The sequence below is a fragment of the Sipha flava genome, unplaced genomic scaffold (assembly GCF_003268045.1).
Source record: "Sipha flava isolate LNK unplaced genomic scaffold, YSA_version1 315_pilon_pilon, whole genome shotgun sequence".
NCBI classification, from domain to species: Eukaryota; Metazoa; Arthropoda; class Insecta; order Hemiptera; family Aphididae; genus Sipha; species Sipha flava.
In genome coordinates this window covers 427,424-453,506 of record NW_020272995.1, presented here as the reverse complement: position 1 = coordinate 453,506, position 26,083 = coordinate 427,424, and the positions used below count along the sequence as shown (strand labels likewise).

Genomic DNA, 26,083 nt, shown 5'->3' with positions numbered 1-26,083 from the left:
AGTGTGTTCACTACGTACGTATTTATACAGAGTGGTCCATGACGTTTAGTAGTTAACTGCGAGTAGATGTATTTACACTTTATGGGAAGATCTTTATATAGATAGTTTTTTTATTTTAATATAATTATCTAACCTTTATGGAGCTATTAAACGAATTATATATATATTTAAATTAGGCAAGCCTAATTTATATATATATATATATATAAATTAGGCAAGCCTAATAGCCGCACGCATGTAATTAAAAATCATTTTTAAAATTTAAGAAATTCGGTTCCTAAATATTCCGTTGCAAGGATGATTGGAAATTTGAGCTGATAAAATTGGTGGGAATCACAAATCTACACATTGACACAAATTGAGTACACGTGCGATACCACCATCAACGTTATATCATTAATAATTTCATGATTACATTATTGTCTGCAATGTAATGTATTAAATGTTAAACAATAATATACTGTGAAATCGATGTTCCGTACGTTTCTGAGTTATCCTGTATAATAAATACAACGGACCGGGCTGTTAAATAATCTTGCATAATACGTAGGTAAGACAACGGGGGATAAAAGGATGTCTTTATATCCTATACAGCATATTGATACGAGTAAGTACCTATGTGCATAATTTATATACACCTCCGAACCGTAATCTTATTTTTTTTATTAATTTTCTCTTTTTTTTTTTTCTAAGTACAAGACGGCGTTTGATGGCGACGGAAGGGGCTGTCGCGGGTGCAACCGACCAAGACGTCTGTACGCGGCGGTGGCGGCGGCGGCGGCGGCGATCGAGCCTATATAAGAACGCGAGCACAGTGTGCGTGACGTCTCAGACCTCAGTGTGTTCCGTAAAGTCTGCACGAAACGACTTCGTGGACGCAAATCATCGTTGTACACATTTAATATATGTTTTCATAGGATCAACCGAAGAAGGTGAATCTTTCGTCGTCGAAAAAAATACGTAAACATATTTCGCGCCACCGTGTGATATCGACGACGGTTGAAAATGGTAAGTGGATTTTAAATTGTTGAAAACATTTTTTTTTTCTTTCCTATTCATAATCATCTTTATAGCTATACCTGTCTGTCTTTGATATAAAAAAATAAAAATAAAAAAAAATTGGTTATTATTTTTCTCGTATTTGGAATTTTCCCAAGAGGATTTTTGCACTTTCGTGTCGTCTCCGTTCCGGAATACAATCGACATCATTAGTCACGAATTTCTTCTTGGTTTTTTTTTTTTTTTTTGTAACCGCTCGGTTTCCATTTGGGAAAATTGTCATTCCCCGGGAAGTCGGTCGTTTATATAATATAATATACGTATATACGTTTTATACACCAAAACCGTCACTAATCGATTCGACTACTGTTCACCGTCAGCTGCGATGAACTAAATATTTTATACGTGCATTCGTTCAGAGCGCATCAGGTACATCTCTTGGTTTTCACTCGTTTTTCGTTTCCGTTTCCGTCGACGTCGAAAAAGTGCGCGGCGACAACAGACCGAACAACGTGTGCCGAACGATCGTTCTTGTTCGTTCCGTTTCGCCTTGGGCCAGAGCATATTTTAACGTACAAAGTACGTGACAATAGTTCCCCCCCTCCCCCGAGTGATGATTGAATGCTACCCAGTGATGGGTGATCATGCCACCAACCAACACATTCTCATAACGACCGTAGTGGTGGGAGTTGATTTTCCCTGTACGTTCCTCTGCACATAGGCGGTTTCACATTTTTCAGTTGGTGGTTCAAGAATAGTTAATACCACCCACCCACCCTGCCAAAAATTCATATCAGGAACAAAAATTTACGTGATTTCCATTAAACCATCAATTTTATATTGCCTATCGCTGCCAGCCGCCAGTACCAAGTGTCCACCTATTAAAATAACACTCACCCCAAACTTTTTGGTAGTTCAGCGAACCGCAAAACTCGTGATCGAGCCGCTTCTGCCTCTGCAGAAGAACAACACGTCTACGAACTAAGACGGTGGTGGACAATTTTATCGAAGCGCCACCCGGTGAATATTGTCAAAAATACGCTATGCCCAGGGCGCTGCACGTTTTCCGCGCGCACGAGTGAACGAACCCCGGTGTGGAACGCGCACAGGCGAACGGTTGCCGTTCTGAAGTCATTCGCGGCACACGTCACGTCGACGGCTTGTCGCGCACGGCGACGGGTACACGGCGACCGTGTGTAACAAATCGCTAATAATCGCGGTGGACACGGCGTGCGCATACCGTCGGACCGCGTTAAATGTATGCATGCGTATAAGAAAGGAGTACTATACTGCCTGTATAATCGGTATTCTGTACGTTCGTATTATAGACGACCCGTGGGAACAGAAGTGACGGAAAATATTCTGCGGTTAGGACGGCGCGGTGGAAAATTGATCGTTACAAATACCGTTTGTCGTTTAAACACGTATCGCGCGTGGTTCGATTTAAAAACGCCATCTTTTATAATATTAGGAAAACGGTTTCCGGAAAAAGTCGACAGCAAAAATAGTGAAAGTCTCTTTAGATATGTTAATTAGAATTACGCGATTTATTTGTTTTTTATTGATCCGAATTTAGTTTTGCGGTTAACCGTTTTGATATTCGTGTCTACACAAAGTTCTGCTGTTAACGGGAATTATTAAGCAACGGAAAATCGAGGAGTAGTAACTCCTCTATTTACTCTCTAGTCTCAACACGCCGCACGCGATATTATGTTTGATTCCAATATTATGCTATTCGATGCAATGTTTCAATTGTTTTACCCCGCATTAATTGTATATCCACACAATATACAGTTCTTCAATTTCAAATTAAAATCCATTAGTTATAAGTTATAATAAAGAAATAAAATTTACAAATTTTAAAAATTATGAAAAAAAACTGTTTTTCAGGTATAGTTTTACCGATTTATAACGTAATCAGTGTTATGTTGATATTAATTTATGATTCTTTAAAAATATAAAAGGAATTTATTGTTAAAATAATTTCTCATTTTATTAATTATAAAAACGGCATTTTCTAATTTAGCTTTGGTTACACAGACGATTTTATATATTCTGAAAATACAGTTTTAGTAAGAGTTGAATATTTTAGAACTCAATACTCATAGAAAGTGAGAATTGTCTGATGACAAATTTAATAGGTGCGAAGGTTTTCAATATTAGGCAATGTGAATTTCTTTGATAGATGGGTACACTTTTGTGTATGATTAAGTATGATTAAATACGGTAAAATTATGAACTATAAACATCACGGATCTAATAGAATGGTTTTGTAGCAATTCATGCTTTTAAAATTAAAAAAGTTCATTAGTTTTATATTAAAGTCCAATCAACATTTTAATTATATATATACTTAAAACCAATTAAAATTAATTCCATATAAATGTATTACAATATTCTTAAAAATCATGAAAATTATCAATTTATTTCCAATCGTTTGAATTTTACTATGTTTTTTGTTCCTTTCTAAATTAATTATTAATCATTAAGTGTAAGTTTTTTCATTCCCAAGTGAAATTAAATCTTTATATATAAATATATACATATTATAAAAGCCAAATACCAATCCATCATTGATCTTTTTTTTTAAAAACCACTAAACGTATGAACTTGAAATTTTAAATAGTAGTTCGCAATAAGAAAGAATTTTTCGTAAATCGTATTTTTAAGGGCCGAACCAGTTATGGGCTAGATGTATAACATTTTTCACTTGTTGGTTATCTAATAAATATTTGATTTTGTTTAATATGTTAATTAATAATCATCGATTAAGATATGTGTAAGTTAGCATACAGTATAAATCAATAAAATAATGAATAACATTCAAATATACAAATATTTTGCGTTTTTCACTAAATGTTTATGTTAGGGCTTTGTGTAATTTTTATAATCTATAATATTAAGATATTTCCCGAAGCCAAATAATTCAGATAGTTTTAAAAAAAAAAAAATCATTTACAGATTGATATACGTTTTTAAGATTTATTAGTTAAGAATATTAAATTCTATACTTTAATATATTTATCTTTTTCGTTTGGAGTATATAATACAAAACTGTGGTATTATAGAGTAAATTAAATTTAAAGAGAAAAACCTTGGTATATAATCAAAATAGTATTGGATTAAAGTAAAACTCACTTTGCGTGATACCTTAGTCATCAGTTGTGGTTACTTAAATGACATGTAATCGTTATATTTTTTTTTATTTTTTATTTTTTTGGTATGGGTGTAACGCTGTAATGGAATTTTCATTGTACGATTCACTTATAGTTTCGATTGCATTTCATACACAGACAAAACCTTAGCTATTAAACTATGAATATACTCGTATAAGTTATGTTTTCATAGTTATTTCTTACGGCTGCAAAAAGTAAATCTTATATACACTGTGAATACTACTCAAACGAGTGTTTTCGTAATAAATTGATTTAAGTATTGTAAATTACTATAATATCATGATGTATTTCATTTTTCGGGAATATCAACATTTCACGAATGTTTGATTTTGGATAGCTTTGGTTTTGGGCTACTATAGGTAGACCTTTAAGTAAATCAATGAAATTATACAGTTTTATTTATTTGAAATTTATTTGTTACTAACTACACAATGGAATTGAGTTATTTCTTCTGTATAATTTATAAAGTATTAATGCTTAAGGTTTGACAAATGATTTTTATGATTTCTTGTAAAAGAATATCGAGAAAAATAAGAAAGAAATACATTTTTTAATGTAGAATTGATGCACTCTCTTATCATTAACCGATTATGTAATAGCGTATTATCATAGAAAAATAGTATTAATAACTGTTTATCAATCAGAGTATTCAATATTGAGTATCTGTGTATTCGTACATTAAACATGTATCATTGGACTAAATGGTTTTGAATTCCTCATAATCAATTTAATTTTTAAATAATTATTTTCGGTCGATCACCAATTCTTTTCCTTGTTGATTATTGTCGCATCCTAAGAAATAAAAAAATATTTTAATTACATAAAACAACTTAAATGTTTGATATATATTGATTTATAATTACATGTTATACATTATATTTCATTACGAAGGTAACTTTGGTTGAAATATCCTTCTTATGTAACTTTATTAAATATTTTAAATTATGGATTTTACGATACAACAAAGTGGTAACATATAAAAACTATTCCGACTTCAAAATTCAAATTATTAATCGAACATGCGTGTCTATATCCGATTAAATTATTGTTAATAAGAGCGGTCATAAGCGATCAAATGTTTTTATGAAATTTAAGCCGACAAAATGTATTTTATAACACTTAAATGTGTTAAACGAAGATAAAACACGGAATTGGCGAAAAAAAATATAATTTACGCTTAGTCATCTTTAATAAGACACATGAAGGCATAATGGGTGTGAAATTTTTTTTTTATCGACCACGGATTATGTTATAAAAACATATTGGGTTTCAACAGGAGTTTTAATACATGTGATAATTTTATATGTATATATTGTATCGTACATACTTAGTGAAATTAAAAGTACAATGGTTTAAGAACCTCTGTTGCATATTGTCATACATGTTGTATAGAAGAGATTTGCTGAATATAAAATATAAAATCATGACGGCGGAAATGCGAGAATTTTATGTGGATCAGTCGGACAGTGTATTGTGAACAATGAAGTGTTTAAAATAACTTACATACTTATGTCTTATAGTACATTGTACGTAAATATATTTTAAACATAATATATACATTATGCTATATTGTATTATAGTATTATACATAAATATTAAAATTGTTGTCAAAGTAGAATATATTTTATTACAACTTTGAAATTTTAAATCCATAATATGCTGGCAAATAGATAAATAACATAATTTAAACGTTAACTTTGTAGTTGTATTCCAATTAATATTTATTCTACATTATTAAATACTGTTCTACTCTATGTATACAAATTATGTTACTATAACTATGGCGTTTAAAAAAGATTTAAATGAATAACAATAACTATAAAAAAGGAATTTTAAATAATATAAACTAAAACAAAACTAAAAAAAGAAATATTTAAAAATAATAATAATATTATATGAAGTAAATTAATTAAGGCAACTTTTGGAATTACATATTATAATGACACAATGAAATAATTTTTTATATTAAAAGTGAGTTAGATATAAGCCATATTTAAAAGTTGAAGTATATAATATATTTCTATACAATTCAGGTGTTAATTAGAGAAACTGTGAATAATTTTATACGATCATAATTTATAATATTGTACCTATATCATTATTATTATTAAGTTATTTTGATCATAGAAAAAATATAATACTATAAACTATAATATCTGAATGTATGACAGAATATATTTTAAATATCTGGATTATAATAGCAATAGTAACTAAATAATAACACATCTAATATGCAATGTAAATTAAAATAAACTAGAAAGTATGTTAATTATTTAAAATTTTTAAATCTTACAGAACAAACATTAAAAAATAAAAAAAATGTATATGAAAATAATCTATATAATTTAAATTAAATTACTTTAACATACTTAAATTTATAAATTTTAACATTGTAATAAGAAACTAATGATATTTTTGTTGTGTATTATTATAGTAAACTATTTTTTACTGGTCCTTTCGATGTTGTTATAAATGGTTTTACTGTATTCGGTGTGCCTGAATGAATTTTCACTTACAGTACCTAATAAATACATTTTTTCAAAATTTACAAACAATAAATCATCGTTGTTGTAGTTAAAATTTAGGAAAGTCATTCGATTTATTGATTTAATGAGTTATATTATATACTTTTAATAAGTCAAAATTCGCTTTTTTAATTTTACGTTTTTATCTAGTTATAATTAATTATTTTTAATGCATGCAAGTTATTAAAACTTATCAATAGAATATGTCCATAGTTATTATATAATAAAATCACACACAAACGTAATCAATATTTTTCTTTTATGTTTAATCATATAGAATATACAAATGTAAATAAATAAAAAATGTATAAATATATTTTATTTGTTTATTTATTCGTATGGCATAAATAATGTAATGTATTAGTGAATACATTTTGTGGTAATAAACAGGTAACAAATTATTAAATAGTACAGGTATACAAACATAGTATAAAGAAATATAGAAAAATAATAATTTAACAGGTAATAATAGAATATATATTTAACGATAACACTAGTAGATTTAAGCAATTATAAGACAATATCTCGGTTTTTCATCTAATAAATGTATTAAATAGATATATTTAATTTATTTTACGCTCCAAAGTGTGCCGAATAAATAAATAAACCAATATTATACCGTAGAATAAATCATATTTTTTATGATTGGTAAATGTTAGTCGGAATTATTGAAAACTCGAAAGCAACAAAAATAAGTAACAATAGCTGATATACAAAAGCCAGTCATTGTAGTTTAATGTTGTACACCATGGAATTAACATATGAATTTATTTACTTGATCGTTTCCGTCGATTTGGGTGAATTCGGTGTGTAATGATACGTATGCTTTTGACGGCGTCCTGGCCGGAGCGCGTAGGAGTCGCTTAACTTTACAGAATATATGGTATAAGATACGTAACATCATCATTGTTACATACCGAGTATACGCATAGTATACATATTCAGCAGCTCGGGCATATGCTGAAATTTATTCAACGCCGCCTTCATCATTATTATAATTCAAAGAGTTCAGAAGTAAATGATCTAATCGGGGGCGGTCTCGTGTTAATCATTACGACTATATGTACACCGCATTATAGTAGTTGTAACGCAATAAAAATAAAATAATATTTTACACCACTATCGTGGTAATATTGTCGTATCTATTGCCGCCGTACAGTCTTGTGTTTTTACACAAGTACTTCCAATTATCCGCCTAGCCCAACGATGTCTTCGTCCGGTGTGCGAGCGTGCGCGTTGGCATCCATCCGACGAAAACCCATTGCAGTAATAACAATAATTGTTTCCATTAGTTATTTCTATCGTAATTTCTTTTTTTATCATTGTTATTATTATTATTATTTTTTTTTGTTTTTTTTTCTATCGTATCCGACACAAAATATACGTACCTAATTTCGCCGACGCAGCCGCCGCTCCCGTCCGGTTAATGACGACCTATATATATATCTATATACAGTTATACGGCCAATATTATACGACGGAGGCTGCTTCCTGTGTCCTGGCGTCAATTCACATTGTTTTTGTCCTCCTTTAAAAATAGACGGCCACTGGATTAAAATCCTCTGTCGTGCCGTCACTGCTTAGATTGTCATCGAAGCGTTTTCGGATCGCTAGTCCGACCAGTGACGTGTACAATATACCTTTATGTACCGAATTCGAGGACATGGTTCAACGCCTTGTCACCGTCATTATCAAGTGGTGTATATATATATATATATATATATATATATATGTATTAAAAAAAATAAAAAAATTATCCTCCGAATAGAAAATAACGAAGGAAAATAAGTAAAAACAATAAGATTTTCATTTTTTATTTCTTTCGCACTTCTGCAGAACTGATATTGTAGATCTAGCACACTTCATACACCACAATAGCAGTGATGTGTGGCGGTGCCATTGTAGGAAGTGATCAATGACTTTGTTTAATTATTTTCCAATTTATTGATTTTACGGATGAATTGCACTTCGTATTTTGATACCTGCCAATGCTTTTCATCAACATTGCCCGTTTATTTTGTTATTTATATAATTATTATTTAATATAATATTATACTTTTATCTATTAACAATTGAATACCTACGTATTCATTATAATGTATCTATTTTATAACTTTCAAGTTATAATAAAAACAGTAACTTATTTATTTAAATTTTACAATTTAAACTTAGACCATTTTTGAACTTGGAGCCGTGTTAGTAAGTAAATTTTAAAACGTAAATAGAAAAATTGTTATGAATTAGGTATTTTGCGATAATATTGTAAGCTCGATTTCGTATTGAGAATGAATACAGCGAGTGCAATAAAAAAAGTGGTGTACAAACAGTAATTAATATATAATTGTAATACGTTATTATAGTCTGAGCCCTCTTCCTAAACAAAGAGAAAAAAAGCTATACATATATATACTGTTTAATATTTATATAGAAGATCTTGTGTTCCACTCAGGAGAACACTAATATATTGTGATGGGTATGACGAATCTGGACTCCGAGTTCTGAACTGGCTTAACTTAAATGAAGCGGTATAGGTCTCTCTCCTCTAGCCCTAATTGGTTGAAATGGTAACCAGCTCTGCAGGTTGTTGGTTAGGTAAGCACAGGGATAGGAACCTTAAAAACAAAAAAAAAAAAAACAAACGTTCAGGATACAAAAACCAAGCGTCGGATAGAGTGAATGGAAAAAATAAATAGAAAATCTTATGCATTTAGTATTTAAATACTTTATTCATTTATGTATAATGTGCGGGTGATAATCAGATATTCTTGGTCCAAAATATAAATATTTGACATTTGTCATCGTGACTATACAAATGACAGTGTATAAATTACTAATTCGCGTGTCAAATCGATAAAACCCCTCTGACTGATAGTATTAACTAATATAAAGCGTAAATAATGTCGAGATTCATCAAAACAAAAGAGATGTAAGTAATACAGGGGATGGGTATTTTTCTGTTAACTATGAATACCGATCAAACTTCATTCGTTTCGCGTTAATTGTGACCACGATAAGTTAACGTAACTAATTTTTTTTTAATTTTTAGCGTGAATGTATATCCGTACACATTGGCCAAGCAGGTGTGCAGATCGGCAATGCGTGTTGGGAGCTATACTGTTTGGAACATGGCATTCAGCCTGACGGACAAATGCCGTCGGACAAAACTATTGGCGGTGGTGATGATAGCTTCAACACATTTTTTAGCGAGACCGGAGCTGGAAAACATGTCCCAAGGGCCGTGTTCGTTGACTTGGAGCCCACAGTTGTCGGTAAATTATAATATGATTAAGTACCGAGATCATAGTCTAAAATATTATATATTCTATGCATTAGTATTTTTCGAATTAGGAACATATATGACAAAGATGGATGGATTACAAAATCGCTCTCAATTCTTAGTTTTCGGAAGTAGTTTGATTTAAATTTCGTAAACCGTTACACTATCAAATATCATAAGTGTAATCAGATGAAACCCCTCTAACCTAAGACTCTAGGAAATTTTTCTTTCATTTCATGAAATATATCCTTTCAGGACATAATATTTTCACTGTAAATAATCTTAAAGATTTAATGTATCATAAATAAATAAAAACACGTATCTGCTTAGAACATATCATTTATAATTAACATATGGTACGTATTTTGGTAATATGATTACAACGAGCAAATTTCATACTAATTGGCAAACCCCATAACTGGGTGATATTTTGGGTTTTTTGTCCTATAGATTCTCTATTGACTGTTAGTCAGGTTTTTAGTAGAGTAATAATTATTATGGACTTCTATTCTCGTATTCAATCTTATGGTTGTTTATTCAGAAGGATATACGTTTTCACTTTTCCCTGTTTCCAGCTAACTCCTTCAGTTCTGAGTAGCTTAATAGTCTAGCATCGTAAATAATTTGTTTGACGAATGAAGTTCTCTGACGCCTTCGATCTCTTTCACCTTCGATTTTCTATTACTATATAATCAATCACCTACTATTGTTCTATGAACTTGTTCGTTTTCGTGACCAATCATGTTCCATCGTCTCACTTATACGGTGTTTTGAGTATCATTCTACGTTCATTAGTACGATATTCTATGCAACTCACTCGCAGCATCCTTCCCCGAAATCACATTTTAAAGCTTTCCACGATTCGTTGTTCTGCCTTATTTGGTATCCATGTTTTGCAGCCGTATAGCGTCACACTCCATACGCATACTTTTACGAAGCGTTTATTCACCCATTATAGACTTAACATCAAATTTATTATTCTGTTGCAGATGAAGTGCGTACCGGCACTTACAGGCAACTGTTCCATCCCGAACAGTTGATCACCGGCAAAGAGGACGCGGCCAACAATTACGCCCGGGGCCACTACACCATCGGCAAGGAAATCGTGGACATCGTGCTGGATCGGATCCGAAAGCTGTCGGACCAGTGCACTGGTCTGCAGGGCTTCCTGGTGTTCCACTCGTTCGGCGGTGGCACCGGTTCCGGTTTCACGTCACTGCTCATGGAACGGCTGAGCGTGGACTACGGTAAGAAGAGTAAGCTGGAGTTTTCCATTTACCCGGCACCGCAGGTGTCCACGGCCGTGGTCGAGCCGTACAACTCCATATTGACCACGCACACCACGCTCGAACACTCGGACTGTTCGTTCATGGTAGACAACGAGGCCATTTACGACATATGCCGCCGGAATTTGGACATCGAGAGGCCTACGTACACCAACCTGAATCGGTTGATCGGTCAAATCGTGTCTTCCATCACAGCATCGTTGAGATTCGACGGCGCGTTGAACGTCGACCTGACCGAATTCCAAGTAAAATAACATTATATAATATATTTTTTACAATTTACAAATATTATGTATTTATATATAATAGTATTATAATTATATTTTATATATTTTTAAAGACACTAGCGATATTCGGTTTAATGGGTAGTAGTAGTAGTGAATCCACGGGGGCGTTTGAGGGTTAAGCCCTCCCCCCCACAAAAATCAGGAAAAATATATATTAAAAATCAATAATTTTATGAATTAAGAAAAAGATTTCTTTTTTTTTAAGTATGAGGGAAAATATACAATTTGTATTTTTATTCATAAAATAAATTAGTAGTCGTCTTAGATCTAATTTAATGTATTATATTACTTACTATTATCTTAATTCATTATCAATCACTGACTGCAATATTTTAAAAAATATCCCAAGAAAAAACATTTTTCAAAACACCCCCAAAAGAAAATCTTCGATCCGCCACTGGGTACTGGATTCGTACACTGTTTTAATCAGTGATGCAGTGGAGGGTATATACGGCGTGTACGCACCTTCTAATTTTATAATTATGCGTGTACCCTCAACGAAAATCATGGTACGCAGATACGCGGACCACGAACAAGACATATTAACATTACCCAGTAAATAGTATGTATTACATTTTGATAGCCAATGAATAAAAAAAAAAAGAGCGTGATTTTTTTTACTTCACTGGCTAAGAAAATATCTTAAAAGTCCGTGGTTTACTTGTACTTGTAGATAGTAATATCTCTAATCTTGACTTGTACAGAAACCGTTTGTACACAGATCTATTTTTAAACCATTCGTTAACGTTCACAATATTGTGTATAAATATTTTTACAATGATTCAGGCGTCTATCCGTAACATTTTTTAGGACTATATCACTGGTTATAATTATTAGATTGTTATATGTAACGTATAAGGTTTAAAGTAACTACAATTAGTTACATGATGATGTTCATTCCACACTTCTTCCGAGTCATGCACGGTTCGTACTTACATTTGTATATGACGGGTGCATTAATTACTAAATATATAACGTGCTGTTAATTTGTGTGTTCGTCGTCCGATGGGCTTAATCGATTTGGTACATTAAACCAAATGCAGGCACAGACCTCTTCTTCAGGTTATGCAAAAGGCTGCCTCCCTATTGAAAGTTCTTTTAAGCATTCAAACTACTGGTAAAAATATACACACAAATATGTATATACAAAACTGTTTCATTTAAAATTTAAATGTTTTCCTTAAAAAGAATGACTGAATAGCCATTAGCCATTTGTTTATTGTTATAAATGTCTTCATGGTTAAAATTTAAAATAAATTACGAAAAAAAAAATTAAATATATAACACTTATTGAAATGGTTTCATTATTATATTTAAATAGTGTATATTAACTTATGTGTTCAGTTGAGTTTTTGAAATCATCAATAATGCCAAGGATTTAAACGTATAGCTATTTTTTGCTCTGTAGTTAAAAGCTATTTAATCTCTCTTATAACATAATACTTTTTTTTTTTTTTTTTTATTGATCGAAATTACAACTTTGGTAGCTATGGCCATTAGTTACATTTTTTTTTTTTTAAATTTCAGAGAAATGATTGTTAGATTATTTACATATTAAAAAGGTTGTGTTATGAAAAAGTATTGTTTATTTTATTTTATTTTATATTTATTTGTCCAGTCCAGTGTTCTTGAGGAAGAGAATGAAGTTGTCGGAGAGGAGATATATGGTCCTATTGTTTCGTACAAGTTTGAAGGGATATTATATTTGATTTTTTCGATGAGGTATGAGCGGCATTCTGTTATTATATGTTTAATTTATAGTTTTTCATTGCATGAGGAGCATAATGTTAGTTATTTGTTGTCTATTAAATAACCATGAGTTAGTCGAGTGTGTCCTATTCTCAATCGGTTAATTATTGAGTTTATTTTTCTCGAGGTGTGGATTTGAGGCCAAGGTTCAATATTTTGTTTTATCATATTTAATTTTGTTGATTGTTTTGACCAATGGTTTTGCCAGGAGTTATTATAGCTATGAATTTTTTTATGTCAGAAAAAGTTATTAAATTGAAATTAGGTGTTTCTGTTGCTGTTGCTGCGTTTTTTGCGTGTCGATTTACTTCTTCGTTACCATGTATATTGTAGTGTCCTGGTATCCATATTATGTTAATAATTTTGTTGGCTTGTTTTAATAACTGTATTTTGTTTATTATTATTGTAGAAATGTCGTTGGGTTGGAAATTATTTTGTATACTCTGTATGATGCTTAATGAATCTGTGAAAATGTTATATTTTAGTATGGGATTTGTTTTAATATAGTTGAGGGCTGTTATAATGGCTAATGCTTCGGCTGTATGTTTTGAAATTTGATTAGATAATTTGTAACATATATTTGTATTTTTAGTAATGTCTGCAAGGCCTACCCCATTTTCGCTTTTTGAGGCATCTGTGTAGATGTCTTCGCCGATCAAATTGTTTTTTATGTCTTTAAAAATATTAAGAAAAATTATAGGATCTGTTTCATTTTTTTTAGAATTTATTAAGTTCGGAAATTATGTTGATGTTATTGTGCCAAGGAGGTGATTGAATAATTTTATGTTTAATTATGTTTGATAGGTTTAGTTGATTTGATTTTGTTATCACTTTAATGTGTTTAGGTATTATGTCTTCTTGATTGTTTTTAGTTAATTTTGCAGCATAAGTGAGGGAAGTTTTTATTCGATGTATCCAGAGTGGAGCCTTATTAGATACTATGTGTATGCTTTCGGTTAGGCTAGATTTGAATTCTCCTATAGATAGTCGTAAATTTGAGTTGTGAACTGGGTCAATAATTTTTAGAATTTGATTTTTAGCTGAGGAGTATATTTCTGATCCGTAATCTATTTTAGATCTTATAAGTGAATTATATATCTGTATGAGTATTTGAGTTTGTGAACCCCAAGTTGTGTGTGATAAAACTTTTAAAACATTGGATCTTATTGATGTTTTTTTTTTAAATGTTTAATATGTGTTTTCCAATTGAGTTTTTTGTCGAATATAATTCCTAATATTTTGATGGTATTTTTGTTGGGAATTGTAGATCCGTTGATTTGTAGTGTTGGGGGTTGTATATTTCTTTTTTTTGTGAAACAAATGCTTTAAGATTTATTTGGAGAGAATTTGAAACCGGTTTGATTTGCCCATTTTGAGATATTGTTAATTGTTGACTGAAGCATGTTCTGTATTGTTTGTGTTTGTTTGCTTCTTAAGAAGATGTTGAAGTCATCTGCGAATAGGGTATGTTTTACAGGGTTTGGTATACATTTACTGATGTCATTTATAGCAATTAAAAATAGTGTGGTCGAAATACTAGATCCCTGTGGTATTCCATTTTGCTGAGTAAAAGTGTTTGATAGGGTAATATTTACTTTGACATGAAATGTTCTAGTTTTTAAAAAAATTGAAGTTTAGTAGGTTGCTAGAGCATAATACTGAACTTAATTTAGTTATTATTCTATGTTTCCAGGTGGTGTCATATGCTTTTTCTATATCAAGGCTAACTAGGCACATTGATTGGTTTTCATTAAACGCTTTATTAATTTCTGTTTGAACGTATTCGAGACTGTTTGTAGTTGATTTGTTTAGGTGGAACCCATTTTGGAATTTATCTAGATAGTCTATTTTTTTTAAGTACCATGTAAGTCTAGTATTTATAGTTTTTTCGATTATTTTGCACATATTGTTCAGTAAGGATATAGGTCTGTACCCGTCGACTCTTGAAATTTATTTTTTTTAGGTTTTAGGATTGGTATTATTATACTGTTTCTCCAGCTTTAGGGGAAAGTGTTTTTTTCCATATTACGTTGAATATGTGGAGTAATAGTTGTTTGCCGTTTGGGGGTAAGTGGTGAAGAAAAGAGTAGGGGATCCCGTCAGGACCTGAACTTTTGCTCTTGCATTTTGCTAACGCATTATTTATTTAATTCATAATGATTTCTTCATTAAGCTGTATTTGATGTATGTTATTGGGATCAACATTGGAGGATATGGAAATATTTTCGGTTGTTATTTTAGTTTGTATAAATGATGGCATGTAATTGTTATTGCTGCTATTATTTTGGAAAAATTCGCCGAAAAGGTCCGCGGCTAGCTGTGGTTCTACTATGTTGTATGTTTCGGAGTTTAGAATATTTATTTGATGATTTCGTTTAAGTCCTTTTAGCGATTTTATTTTGTTCCAGACGCTAGAAGGTTCTATTTTTGTGTTTAAATTGGATGTGAACTCCTTCCACGAGTTAGCATTATTTGTTTTTATGAGATATTTAGTTCTCACTCTAAGTTTTTTGAATTGGATGAAGTCGTTTAATTGTTTGGTTTTTTTATATTTATTAAATACGCTATTTTTTTCCTTTATTGCAATTCAAATGTTTTCATTCCACCAGGGAACTTTTGGTTTATTATTGTTGTGACATTTTTTTATTATTTTTTCTGCTGTAATTGTGATTAATTTATTAAATTTTTCAATGAGTTTATCAGGTGGGTCATTGATGTCTAATGTAAATTGTGTTTCGATTTCATTGTGTAATGTATCTGTGAATTTTTGCCAATTGGGGTTTTTTAAGTTCCATCTAGATAAAGCGATATTATTGTTGTCGTGTATTCTTGGAATTATTGAGATGTTGATTGAATAGTGATCGCTGCTGTGTATTTCGGTGTCCACAGACCAAAGAAGTCGTTGTGCTAGAGCAGTATTTGAGAAAGATAAATCTATGGCGGAGAAATTGCCGTTGTGTGGGTTTAGTCGAGTATATTCGCCCGTGTTTAATAATGTAATGTTGTCATCGTTTAAATTTTTTTTCGATTATTTTATCTCTTGAATCGGTTAATATTGATCACCATTATGGCTATTAAAATCGCCTGTGATAATATAAGGAGTAGGGAGTTGTTTGATTATTTTGTTTAGATCGTTTTCATTGAAATCAAGTTGGTTTGGTAAATATATGTTACAAATAGTAATTATTTCTTTTCGTGTATTGTTATCGCAATTGCTTCGATATTAATTATTAGGTTAATTTGAGTAGGTACTGTAGAAATTATCAAAGACGAACGTGGCAACGCCACCGCTGGATCGAAGAGCGTTAGTGCGGTTTTTATAATAGGTGTTAGACTTTGGAATTTTACCGATCGATTTGTCGTTGAAATTAGATTCTTGAATACATATAATATTTTGCGATTGTTTTTGAATGATTAATTCTAATTCGCTAGATTTTTTATAGAAACCATTGAGGTTCCATTGTAATATGATTGTACTGATGTATTGACAATCAACGCTCTGTGCCCGTTTTTAAGTTTCCTTCGAAACTAGTTACCCGTTTTTTACGTTTATTAGTTCACTAAATCCGGAAAAGTGCGTGCTTCGACTGGTGTCGCTTTCGAGTCAGTCTGTTTGCTATTTATTCTTAATTTTTTACTTTCAGTCAATTTTTAATTAATTTGTGCGCATTGTTGAAAGGTAATAATTTATTATAAGTTTATACTATCACCTAATTACGGTTGAATTCTTATCGACATCGATAAGCAGCGTCGACCCGTGGAGGCTATCTCGTAATTCGAATTCGGCACGTGCCAAGGTCGCCGCCTATCTTTGTTATTACACCGGGTGCAAATTATTTGGCCTATTTATTTTTGCTAAGGCGCCTTATTTTGTCCTTTGTTTATCCGCACGTTTTCACCAGTTAGTCGAAAACGCAAAATGACTCAAAACAATGATCTTCTTTCTTCCGAGTTAAACAAATGGACTAAAAGCATGCTCGTTGACTATATAGTGGCGCAGACTCTGCCCGCTGGTGTGAAGCTGAGTGACGACTTGTCAAAGTTTTTAAAAGATTCTTCTTCTGATCCTGTATCGCCTTCGCATGGAAACTCAATAAATATTGCTAATATTCTCCAATCCGTGGTCGTGGAGCTAAAATCCGTAGCTCTTAGTAACGCTAAGCTACATGATAAGCTCAACCACCTCAATGCGGCACCTAATGCCCAAATTCCCAAATCAAATACTCAACTCATTAAACTGCCAGTTGTTGTACACCCGAACTCGGTTACGGGTCCCCGTTCTGCTCAACCCACAAACCTATTGACTGCCAGTCAATCTTCGTCTGTAAAATCTAAATTCATTGTTGGTTCTTTAAAGAACTCATCTTCCAAGCTGTTATCAGTGCCTGTGCGTAAGCATGTTGATATTTTTGTCTCGAGGCTTGATCCAAGTGTTACAACTGCCCTGCTAGAATCTGAATTGTTCAATGGTTACTCAGACGTGACCATCAGCAAAATGGTTACAAGGCACCCATCATACTCTTCGTTCCATATTCGTCTGCCTGCTGAGAAGCTGGATATTGTCCTCGATCCTGCATTCTGGCCCGATGGTGTAATGGTCAAACGTTTTTGGGGTCGTCTTGCTCCTGAGATGATTCAAGACGCAACTCCAAAAAACTGATATCTTCATGTTCGTCTACCTGTCCTCCTCTTAGTGTGGCGTACGCTCCACCCACTTCCAGATCTGGTGTTGTGAAGCACCCCGAAAAACTTATCAGCCAAGGAGTGAAGCTACCCATGGGCTACTATCAAAACTGTAGAGGTCTAAGAACCAAACTTAGACTTTTTAAATGTAATGTTGCTGTGTTTAATTATATTTTCATTTGTTTAACTGAAACGTGGCTTACTAATAGCTTCCAAGACACGGAATTAGGTTTACACAACTATGTTGTATTTAGGTGTGATAGAAGTAGTCAATCCAGTAGTTTTAGTAGAGGAGGAGGAGTTCTCGTTGCCATTCGTAACGATGTGGTCCATAACTTGTTACCTGCACTCATTAACAATGTTGAATATTTATTCGTTAAATTTTATGTAAATAATACTGCTTATATTGTTTGTTCCGTATACATTCCTCCTAATAGCCCTATCCCGGTATATGAGTCCTTTATGTCTGCTGTTCAATATATTATCAACGCTAATCCTGGTTCCGTATTTATTTTCTTTGGTGATTTTAACCTTCCTGACCTATCCTGGTCTAATGACAATTTTGGCTTAATTTATTCTTCCTCTGGCCCTGCAATCCACTGTGTTCCTGACGTTTTGGCATATAATAATTTTTTCCAACTAAATCTCATACCCAACTCTAATGGTAATTTCCTTGATCTAGTTTTTTCCAATGATTCTCGGATCAATATAGAGAAATCCGTTACTGGGGTGGTCCCTTGTGATCCTTACCACCCAGCCTTAGATATTATTCTTACTTTTGTAGATGACTTACCTTCTATTGATAGTTGTCATAAATATTTTAATTTTCGTAAAGCCTGTTATCCTCGTATTAGTGTCTTCTTATCATCGTTTAACTGGTTAGAAACCTTAACAACAACCGATATTGATTCTGCTACGTGTGCATTGTACGATGCATTACATTACTGTGTTACAAGTTTTGTACCCTTAATTGTTTTCAAACCTTCTAAATTTCCATCTTGGTTCTCTAAAAATCTAAAGAACATTGTTTTTGCCAAGAAAGAAATGCACGCTAAATACAAAGCATCACGTAATCCTGTTGACTACAATAAGTTCTCTAACCTGCGCGCTCAGTATAAGTATTATTATAAAAAATGCTATAAAACATTTTTGGATAACACTGAAAACATGCTTAATGTTAATCCTCGTTTATTCTGGGACTTTGTACGTAAGCGTAGATCTAACAATGGTATTCCCAACTCTGTCCACCTCAATGATCTAAGTGCCACTGGTCCTGAATCCATCTCCAGTCTTTTCTCATCTTACTTTAACTCAGTATATGTGCCTTCCTCAGCAAGTAGCCTACCTGTTATTCCATTTGCGTATCATACTTTACCTTCTGACTGCATCTTTGGTATCGAAGATGTCGAGAACGGGTTAGCTGCACTAAAAAATGTACACTCCGTTGGCCCTGATGGTCTATCTGGGACCTTTTTGTATAACATCAGATCTGTCCTCTGTTTTCCTTTATGGTTACTCTTCAGGCGTTCAATGGATGATGGAATTTTTCCATCAATGCTTAAAATCAGCTCAGTCACCCCTGTGTTTAAATCTGGTGACAAATCTAACGTCACGAATTATCGACCCATCTCGATTCTAAGTCATATTGCCAAGCTTTTCGAACACCTAGTACTGCAATCCATTCAGCCCTCGGTTGACTCTGTACTAGTCGACGAACAATATGGTTTCCGACCTGGACGTTCTTCCACTTCAAACCTAATTGTGTTTAATAATTTTGTCCTTGAGGCATTTGAAAATCGCTCCCAGGTAGACGTGATTTTCACTGATTTTGTGAAAGCATTTGACCGTGTCGACCACGCTATCCTAATTGACATCCTCTATAAGTCCGGTTTTGGCGAACCTATTTTGTCCTGGTTTAAATCATACCTGTCCGATCGTGTCCAGTGGGTTAAAGTGCTTGGATCAAAATCTGCTGTCGTTCCTGTTCCATCTGGTGTTCCCCAAGGTGGTCACTTGTCTCCCCTGCTTTTTTCGTTATTTATAAATGGAATTACGAAGGCTGTTCCTAATTGTAGATTCCTTATGTTCGCTGACGACCTGAAACTTTTCCGAAAAATCGAATCTGAAGCTGACTGTCTCGCCCTTCAGAATGAGTTAGATTCCATTAGCTTATGGTTTAGCACTCTTGGCCTCCAATTTAATACTAATAAATGCAAAGCTATGTCCTTCACCAGGCGCCGGTTGGCAATCGATTATTCTTACACTATCAATGGTTCAGTGATTGATAGAGTTACAAGCAATAATGACTTGGGCGTTCTTTTCACTGCCGACCTGAACTTCCGCCCTCACATTGACTCCATCTGCTGCCGAGCCCTCAAATCGCTTGGCTTCGTAATGCGCACCATGAATGAGTTCAAGCTGTCTGGATCTCTCAAGACTGTCTACTGCTCTTTAGACCGAAGCATGCTAGAGTATGCGTCTGTGCTCTGGGATCCATTTGTGGTAATTGATTCTTGCCACTTAGAGCGAGTACAAAGGCGCTTTCTGTCGTCTGCAGCTTACATGCTAAAAATTGTCCATCCTCCGCATGACTATACTCCAGTATTGCGCGCACTTAGCCTTACATCTTTAGCAGATAGGCGCGTTAAAGCTAATCTGGTCTTTTTAAAAAAGTTAATCGATGGTTCATTAAATGCCCCTTCACTGCTCGTCCAAGTAAACTTTAAAGTTCCACATCGGGCCACAAGGTCTCGAGTTCCTTTTACTGTACCTCTCCACTGTACCAATTACGGTAAAAACAAACCAATTGACCGCATGATGCGGTTGGCTAACGAGGACCCCTCCTTTCTCAGTTTACCTTAAATTGTGTTATTTTTGTACATTTATTGAATGTAATTTTACTTGTGTCCTAATTATTTTATTTTATATTTACTGTACCTGTAATTCTGCTGTATTTTAGGCCATCGCCCCTTGTATATGTTAGCTATCTTATTTTACCAAATTATTATTGTGTACTGTACTAAATAAGGATCATTAATTCCGTAAATTAATTAATAAATAAATAAATAAATATGTTGAAATTTGACGAATGCATTTTAAATGTATTGGTTTGTGTTGTTTTTTAAGGAAAAATTGTCTGTTTTAGATTTTTTATTCAGGGGGAGGCATTATTTGAAATAGCAAGTTTGATAATTTTGTCATTTTGGTTTTGATTCGTTGATCTTTAAGATGAGGACGTATTGTTTCTATGGATTTATGTAAACTTTCGATATCAGTGCCAATTTGATTCCAAAGGTCATTTAGGTTCACTTTTTTATTTGAAGAATTTTCGATTATATACTTAAATAAATTAAAGTTGATGGGTAATTTGTTGGGGTGTTCGAAAAGGTGGGAACAAGGTTCTAATTGTGTGTCGATGCTTTCGTTGCTCTTGACCTAATTTTGGGTTTTTTATTTTTTTTGATTGTAGATGTGATTGTAATAATATTGTCGTTTTCGAAAGTTTTATCGATTAGTGAACGTGATTGGTGAGGTTGTGTTGTAGGTGATGTGAATGGGGTTGAGGAGTTAGATAGAGGTCTTTTATTTTGATCGGGTGTTGTTTTTTTGATCGGTCAATGTTAAATGGTAAATTTTTTTGTTCTTTTGTATAATTGTTTTCTGTATTTTTATTATTAGTATTATTGTTTTTGTTGGAATTATCTTCATAATAAATGTTGTTTTGGACAGGAACTGGTTCAGTTGTGACATTTTCGCTGTTGATTGGATTACTTTTGCATGATGACGAGATATGTCCTTTTAGTTTACATGTTTAACATGTGGGTGTATCATCTGATAAATACGGAAGATAGTGTTTTCTTGTGTAACTGTAATCGAACTGGGTAGGTGTGGGAAGTCTTCTGGGTTTATATATAGTTTTCTGCGGAAGCTGGTAATGTGAGAAAATTGGTCCGTAGATAGATTGGATTTTAAGTGTGTAATTTGGGATGTGGTTCTTATTTTTATTTCGTGTAAGGCATTGAAAATTACTTGGTCCGGAATAATTGGGTATACATTAGATAATATAATTTTTTTTGATGGATTAATAAGTTTTCTTATAGGAATTGTTTTATCATTTATTTTAATATTTGGGTGGTTTTCACTAGTTCATCGGCGGTTTTTTGGCTGTTTAAGAATACGTAAAAACGGTCGTTTGAGATTCTAGAAACTGCGATGATGTTTAATGGTGAAGTAAATTTTCTAATTGCTGTAAGGTATTCTTATTGTTTATATCGTCAATTATTATTAGAACAATGGCTTGGTTCATTTTTGGGGTATTTTGGTGTGCAGTCGTTTCTGCAAAGCTTTTAGGTTTTGAGCTGTCTGTATTGTTAGCTTGGCTGTTATGCGACGAGTTGGTGGGTTGATTTGAGTTTGTATTGATCAGAGTATTGTTGAATGATTTTAAAGATGATGCAAGTATGATAGTTTATCTTTAATAGTGAGAGTTTGTTGTGTATTTTGATTTTTGGATTGTTCGAAAATGTTTTGGGTGTGTGGTTGCATAATTGTTATGGGCGGCGTATCGCCCATTGTGTGTGTTGAGTGATAATCGTTTTGGTTTCTTAATTGGCTATGTATGTGTTACTATGTATAAATATATTCATATTACCCATATGCTGATTGTGCTAATGAGCTTAACTGCGCTATCGGGAGCTAAGAAACGATAAGCTAGGACGGTTTGTGTGCATGTTGTTCAGACGGTAGGCAAACACGAACTGACAATACTTTTTAATTCCGTTAATAGGTACGTTAAATCGTTATTACATTAATATATATCATAAATAGTTTATACATAGAAGTTAAGAACTAAATAAATAAATCAATTAATGCTTGACCTAAAGTATTATTATATTTTTAATGAATGAATTTTTAATTGAAACCGTCATACATTTCAAATTTAACAACACTTAAGGCAAATCATTTATTTATTTATTTATTTATTTCTTTATACGATATATATAAAATGCTTAAAATTGTGTTTCAAAAATAAATAAAAATGTTTGAGACTGAATAGAAAAATATAATAATAAGTATAATGTAATATGAATTAAAAGAAAAAGTTTGTCAGGCTTTTTATTTATTTTTGGTATTTTTAGAAATAAAACTCTGAATTCAGGGTCAGCATGCTTCTGTTTTATCACAGTCTTTTCTAAACAACCTATAACCCGAAACTATTTGATCCTACTGTAAACGTGCTATATTTACTAAAACATATAGATTTGCTCGTCTGTTTAATCTGAGCTGCGTAAAAAAATGTATTTGACTCCGCGTAAAAAAATGTATTCAAATCCGCATAAAAAATGTCTACCAATCTTATTTGCTGACATGTCCCGTCCTCGCACTCGGGAATACGATTGCTCCCTTCTGCATTTGCGGTGAAACTTACAAATGATGTTTGTCGTTCGTAGACGAACCTGGTACCGTACCCGAGGATCCATTTCCCGCTGGCCACTTACGCGCCAGTGATATCGGCCGAGAAGGCATACCACGAGCAGATGACCGTGGCCGAGATCACGAACGCGTGCTTCGAGCCGGCCAACCAGATGGTGAAGTGTGACCCGCGGCACGGTAAGTACATGGCCTGCTGCATGCTGTATAGGGGCGACGTGGTGCCGAAGGACGTGAACGCGGCCATCGCCACCATCAAGACCAAGCGGACCATACAGTTCGTGGACTGGTGCCCGACGGGGTTCAAGGTGGGCATCAACTACCAGCCGCCCACTGTAGTGCCAGGCGGTGACCTGGCCAAGGTGCAACGGGCCGTGTGCATGCTGTCCAACACGACGGCCATCGCGGAGGCCTGGGCCCGGCTCGACCACAAGTTTGATCTGATGTACGCGAAACGGGCGTTCGTTCACTGGTACGTGGGCGAGGGCATGGAAGAAGGCGAGTTCAGCGAGGCGCGCGAGGACCTGGCCGCTCTCGAGAAGGACTACGAGGAGGTGGCCACCGACTCGGCGGACGGCGACGAAGGAGACGAGTACTAACCACCACCACCATCAGAGTCATTTCAGCGGCATGGCGGTCGCGACGACAACGGCGGCCACGACCCGGTCACCGATCTCGTCGGATACAGACGTTTTCGACCTCGTGTGTCGTTCGTACGATGATCAATGTCAACGCGAATTTATATTGTACAGAGTGTTCGCGCGTACACCTTATAAGTGCATTTTCTTACGGATCGGATACCTTTTCTGTGTACGCGTAAGTCCAACCCGCCCACGTTGTACGATCATTCCGCCAACGGGTTCGTCGTCGAAATGACTCTGTTTCGATGTATAATGTTTTTCATATCGAAAATCAAATATTTATTACAATATATGATTCTAATCCAATCGATCCCACGATCTGCGTCTAATATTAAAAAACGTGCCCGCGTCGACATATATCATATACTAACACTGCTGCAGTACATGTACTCCAACACTTTTTTATTTATTAATTTTCTTTTTGTGAAGTATATTAACGTAGGTATATAATAATACATATTTATTTATTCTTATATTACGAACTATGTAATTTTGTAATTGATAATCCACTTTTATATTAGAATATAACGACTTAATTGGTTAAAAAAATAAATATAAAAGTAAAGAAATAATAATAATAAGAAATAACTATGTATTAAATAAAAGTTGATATATATATATACACAAAAATAGGCAGGTCGTTGACACGACGAAAAAAATTGCACCGTACATCTTTCTTATGTATTGTTTTAGTTAGCTCCTATTAATAATATCCAATTAATTTTAATTTCTTTGTTTGGCTTGTACATTTTTTTTTAAAGCAATTGGTTACTTTTTCAATTAAAAAAAATAAAAAAAAATACACAAACAATGAGTAGATATACCTTTATTTGTATTTAATAAAAAATAAATTACTATTAGAATTATATATATATATATATACCACATTGCCGTTAAGTGTATATTGGATCTTACATCTAACACGTTGTAGTATTGAATATATTCGCGCGATATTTTTTATTTAAAGTCGTTTTTCACGAAAATCGCTTTTTTCTATTTTCGTATTTTCCAATTTTTAATCTGATGCACAGACGACACAGAGTACATACACGTATTGTTTACGTGAATTATTATTTCTATAAGCTATAGGTATACAAGTCCTAAATTATGGTCTTGAAGTACATTCGCTAATTGGACAATAATTATTTATAAATATATTTTGACAAAATATAAATGTGTATTGGTATACAATGGAATAAAATATTATACGCAAACATGTGCTTGCAGTATTCTAATTAGTAATTACCGAACTACCGAATACGAACTGCCTGCCAACGTATTGTTGTAAGATAAAATTACGAAATTATTTCTTAGGAATAACAATCCGTGTACCATTTTATTATAATATGATGTTTACAATTACAATATAATAATATTTTATTTTTCGTCTTTTTCGTAATATTACTCATTAGATAAATGTATGATTCCACAGTTATTACGGACGTGTGAAATACTAAAAATCACACGTCATAAAATTACAATTGTACACGATTTTTTTATAACTCTAATTTAAACTTAAGTACGTAGCATTTAGTTTATTTAAGTACCTGGTATTCGGTAACAATACATACACGCACTGTATCACGACCAATTTACTACTTATTCAATGTTCTGTTCAATCACTTATTTAAGAAAAGTTCACATTTTATAGGGGAAACGGAAACATGTACAAGGAAATAAACATTAAACTATCGATTTAATTTTTCTGCCGATAGTGTGATCTTACATAAATGTAATAAATAATATTTTTTTACGATTTACACGTATTATTATAATATTTCTTTCAAATACCTACTTACAACAAAATATAAATGACAATTGTATTTTTTTAAGTATATTATTTACTATAACATTATTATTAATTTGAATAAATAGTATTTATAATTTGTGTATGAATTTTAATCTGCAACAGTCGATTTTGAGATTGGAAAACATGAGAACAAGTTTTAATTTTCCATAAACATATTTGTTTTTTATTTATTTTTTTTAATTATATATCATAATTTCACGAGCATACATTCTATCACATA

At 33.0% G+C, this 26,083-nt stretch overlaps 1 protein-coding gene across 1 annotated transcript; it reads left to right on the top strand.

The window, feature by feature from the left end:
* The first annotated feature begins 811 nt into the window (after nt 1–811).
* Nucleotides 812–24,523, top strand: LOC112686574 (tubulin alpha-1C chain). Its single transcript, XM_025558927.1, has 4 exons — nt 812–1,008; nt 9,747–9,969; nt 10,967–11,508; nt 23,433–24,523. The coding sequence occupies exons 1-4, from the start codon at nt 1,006–1,008 to the stop codon at nt 24,009–24,011; spliced, it is 1,347 nt and encodes a 448-aa protein (XP_025414712.1). The 5' UTR covers nt 812–1,005; the 3' UTR covers nt 24,012–24,523.
* Nucleotides 24,524–26,083: the final 1,560 nt, after the last annotated feature.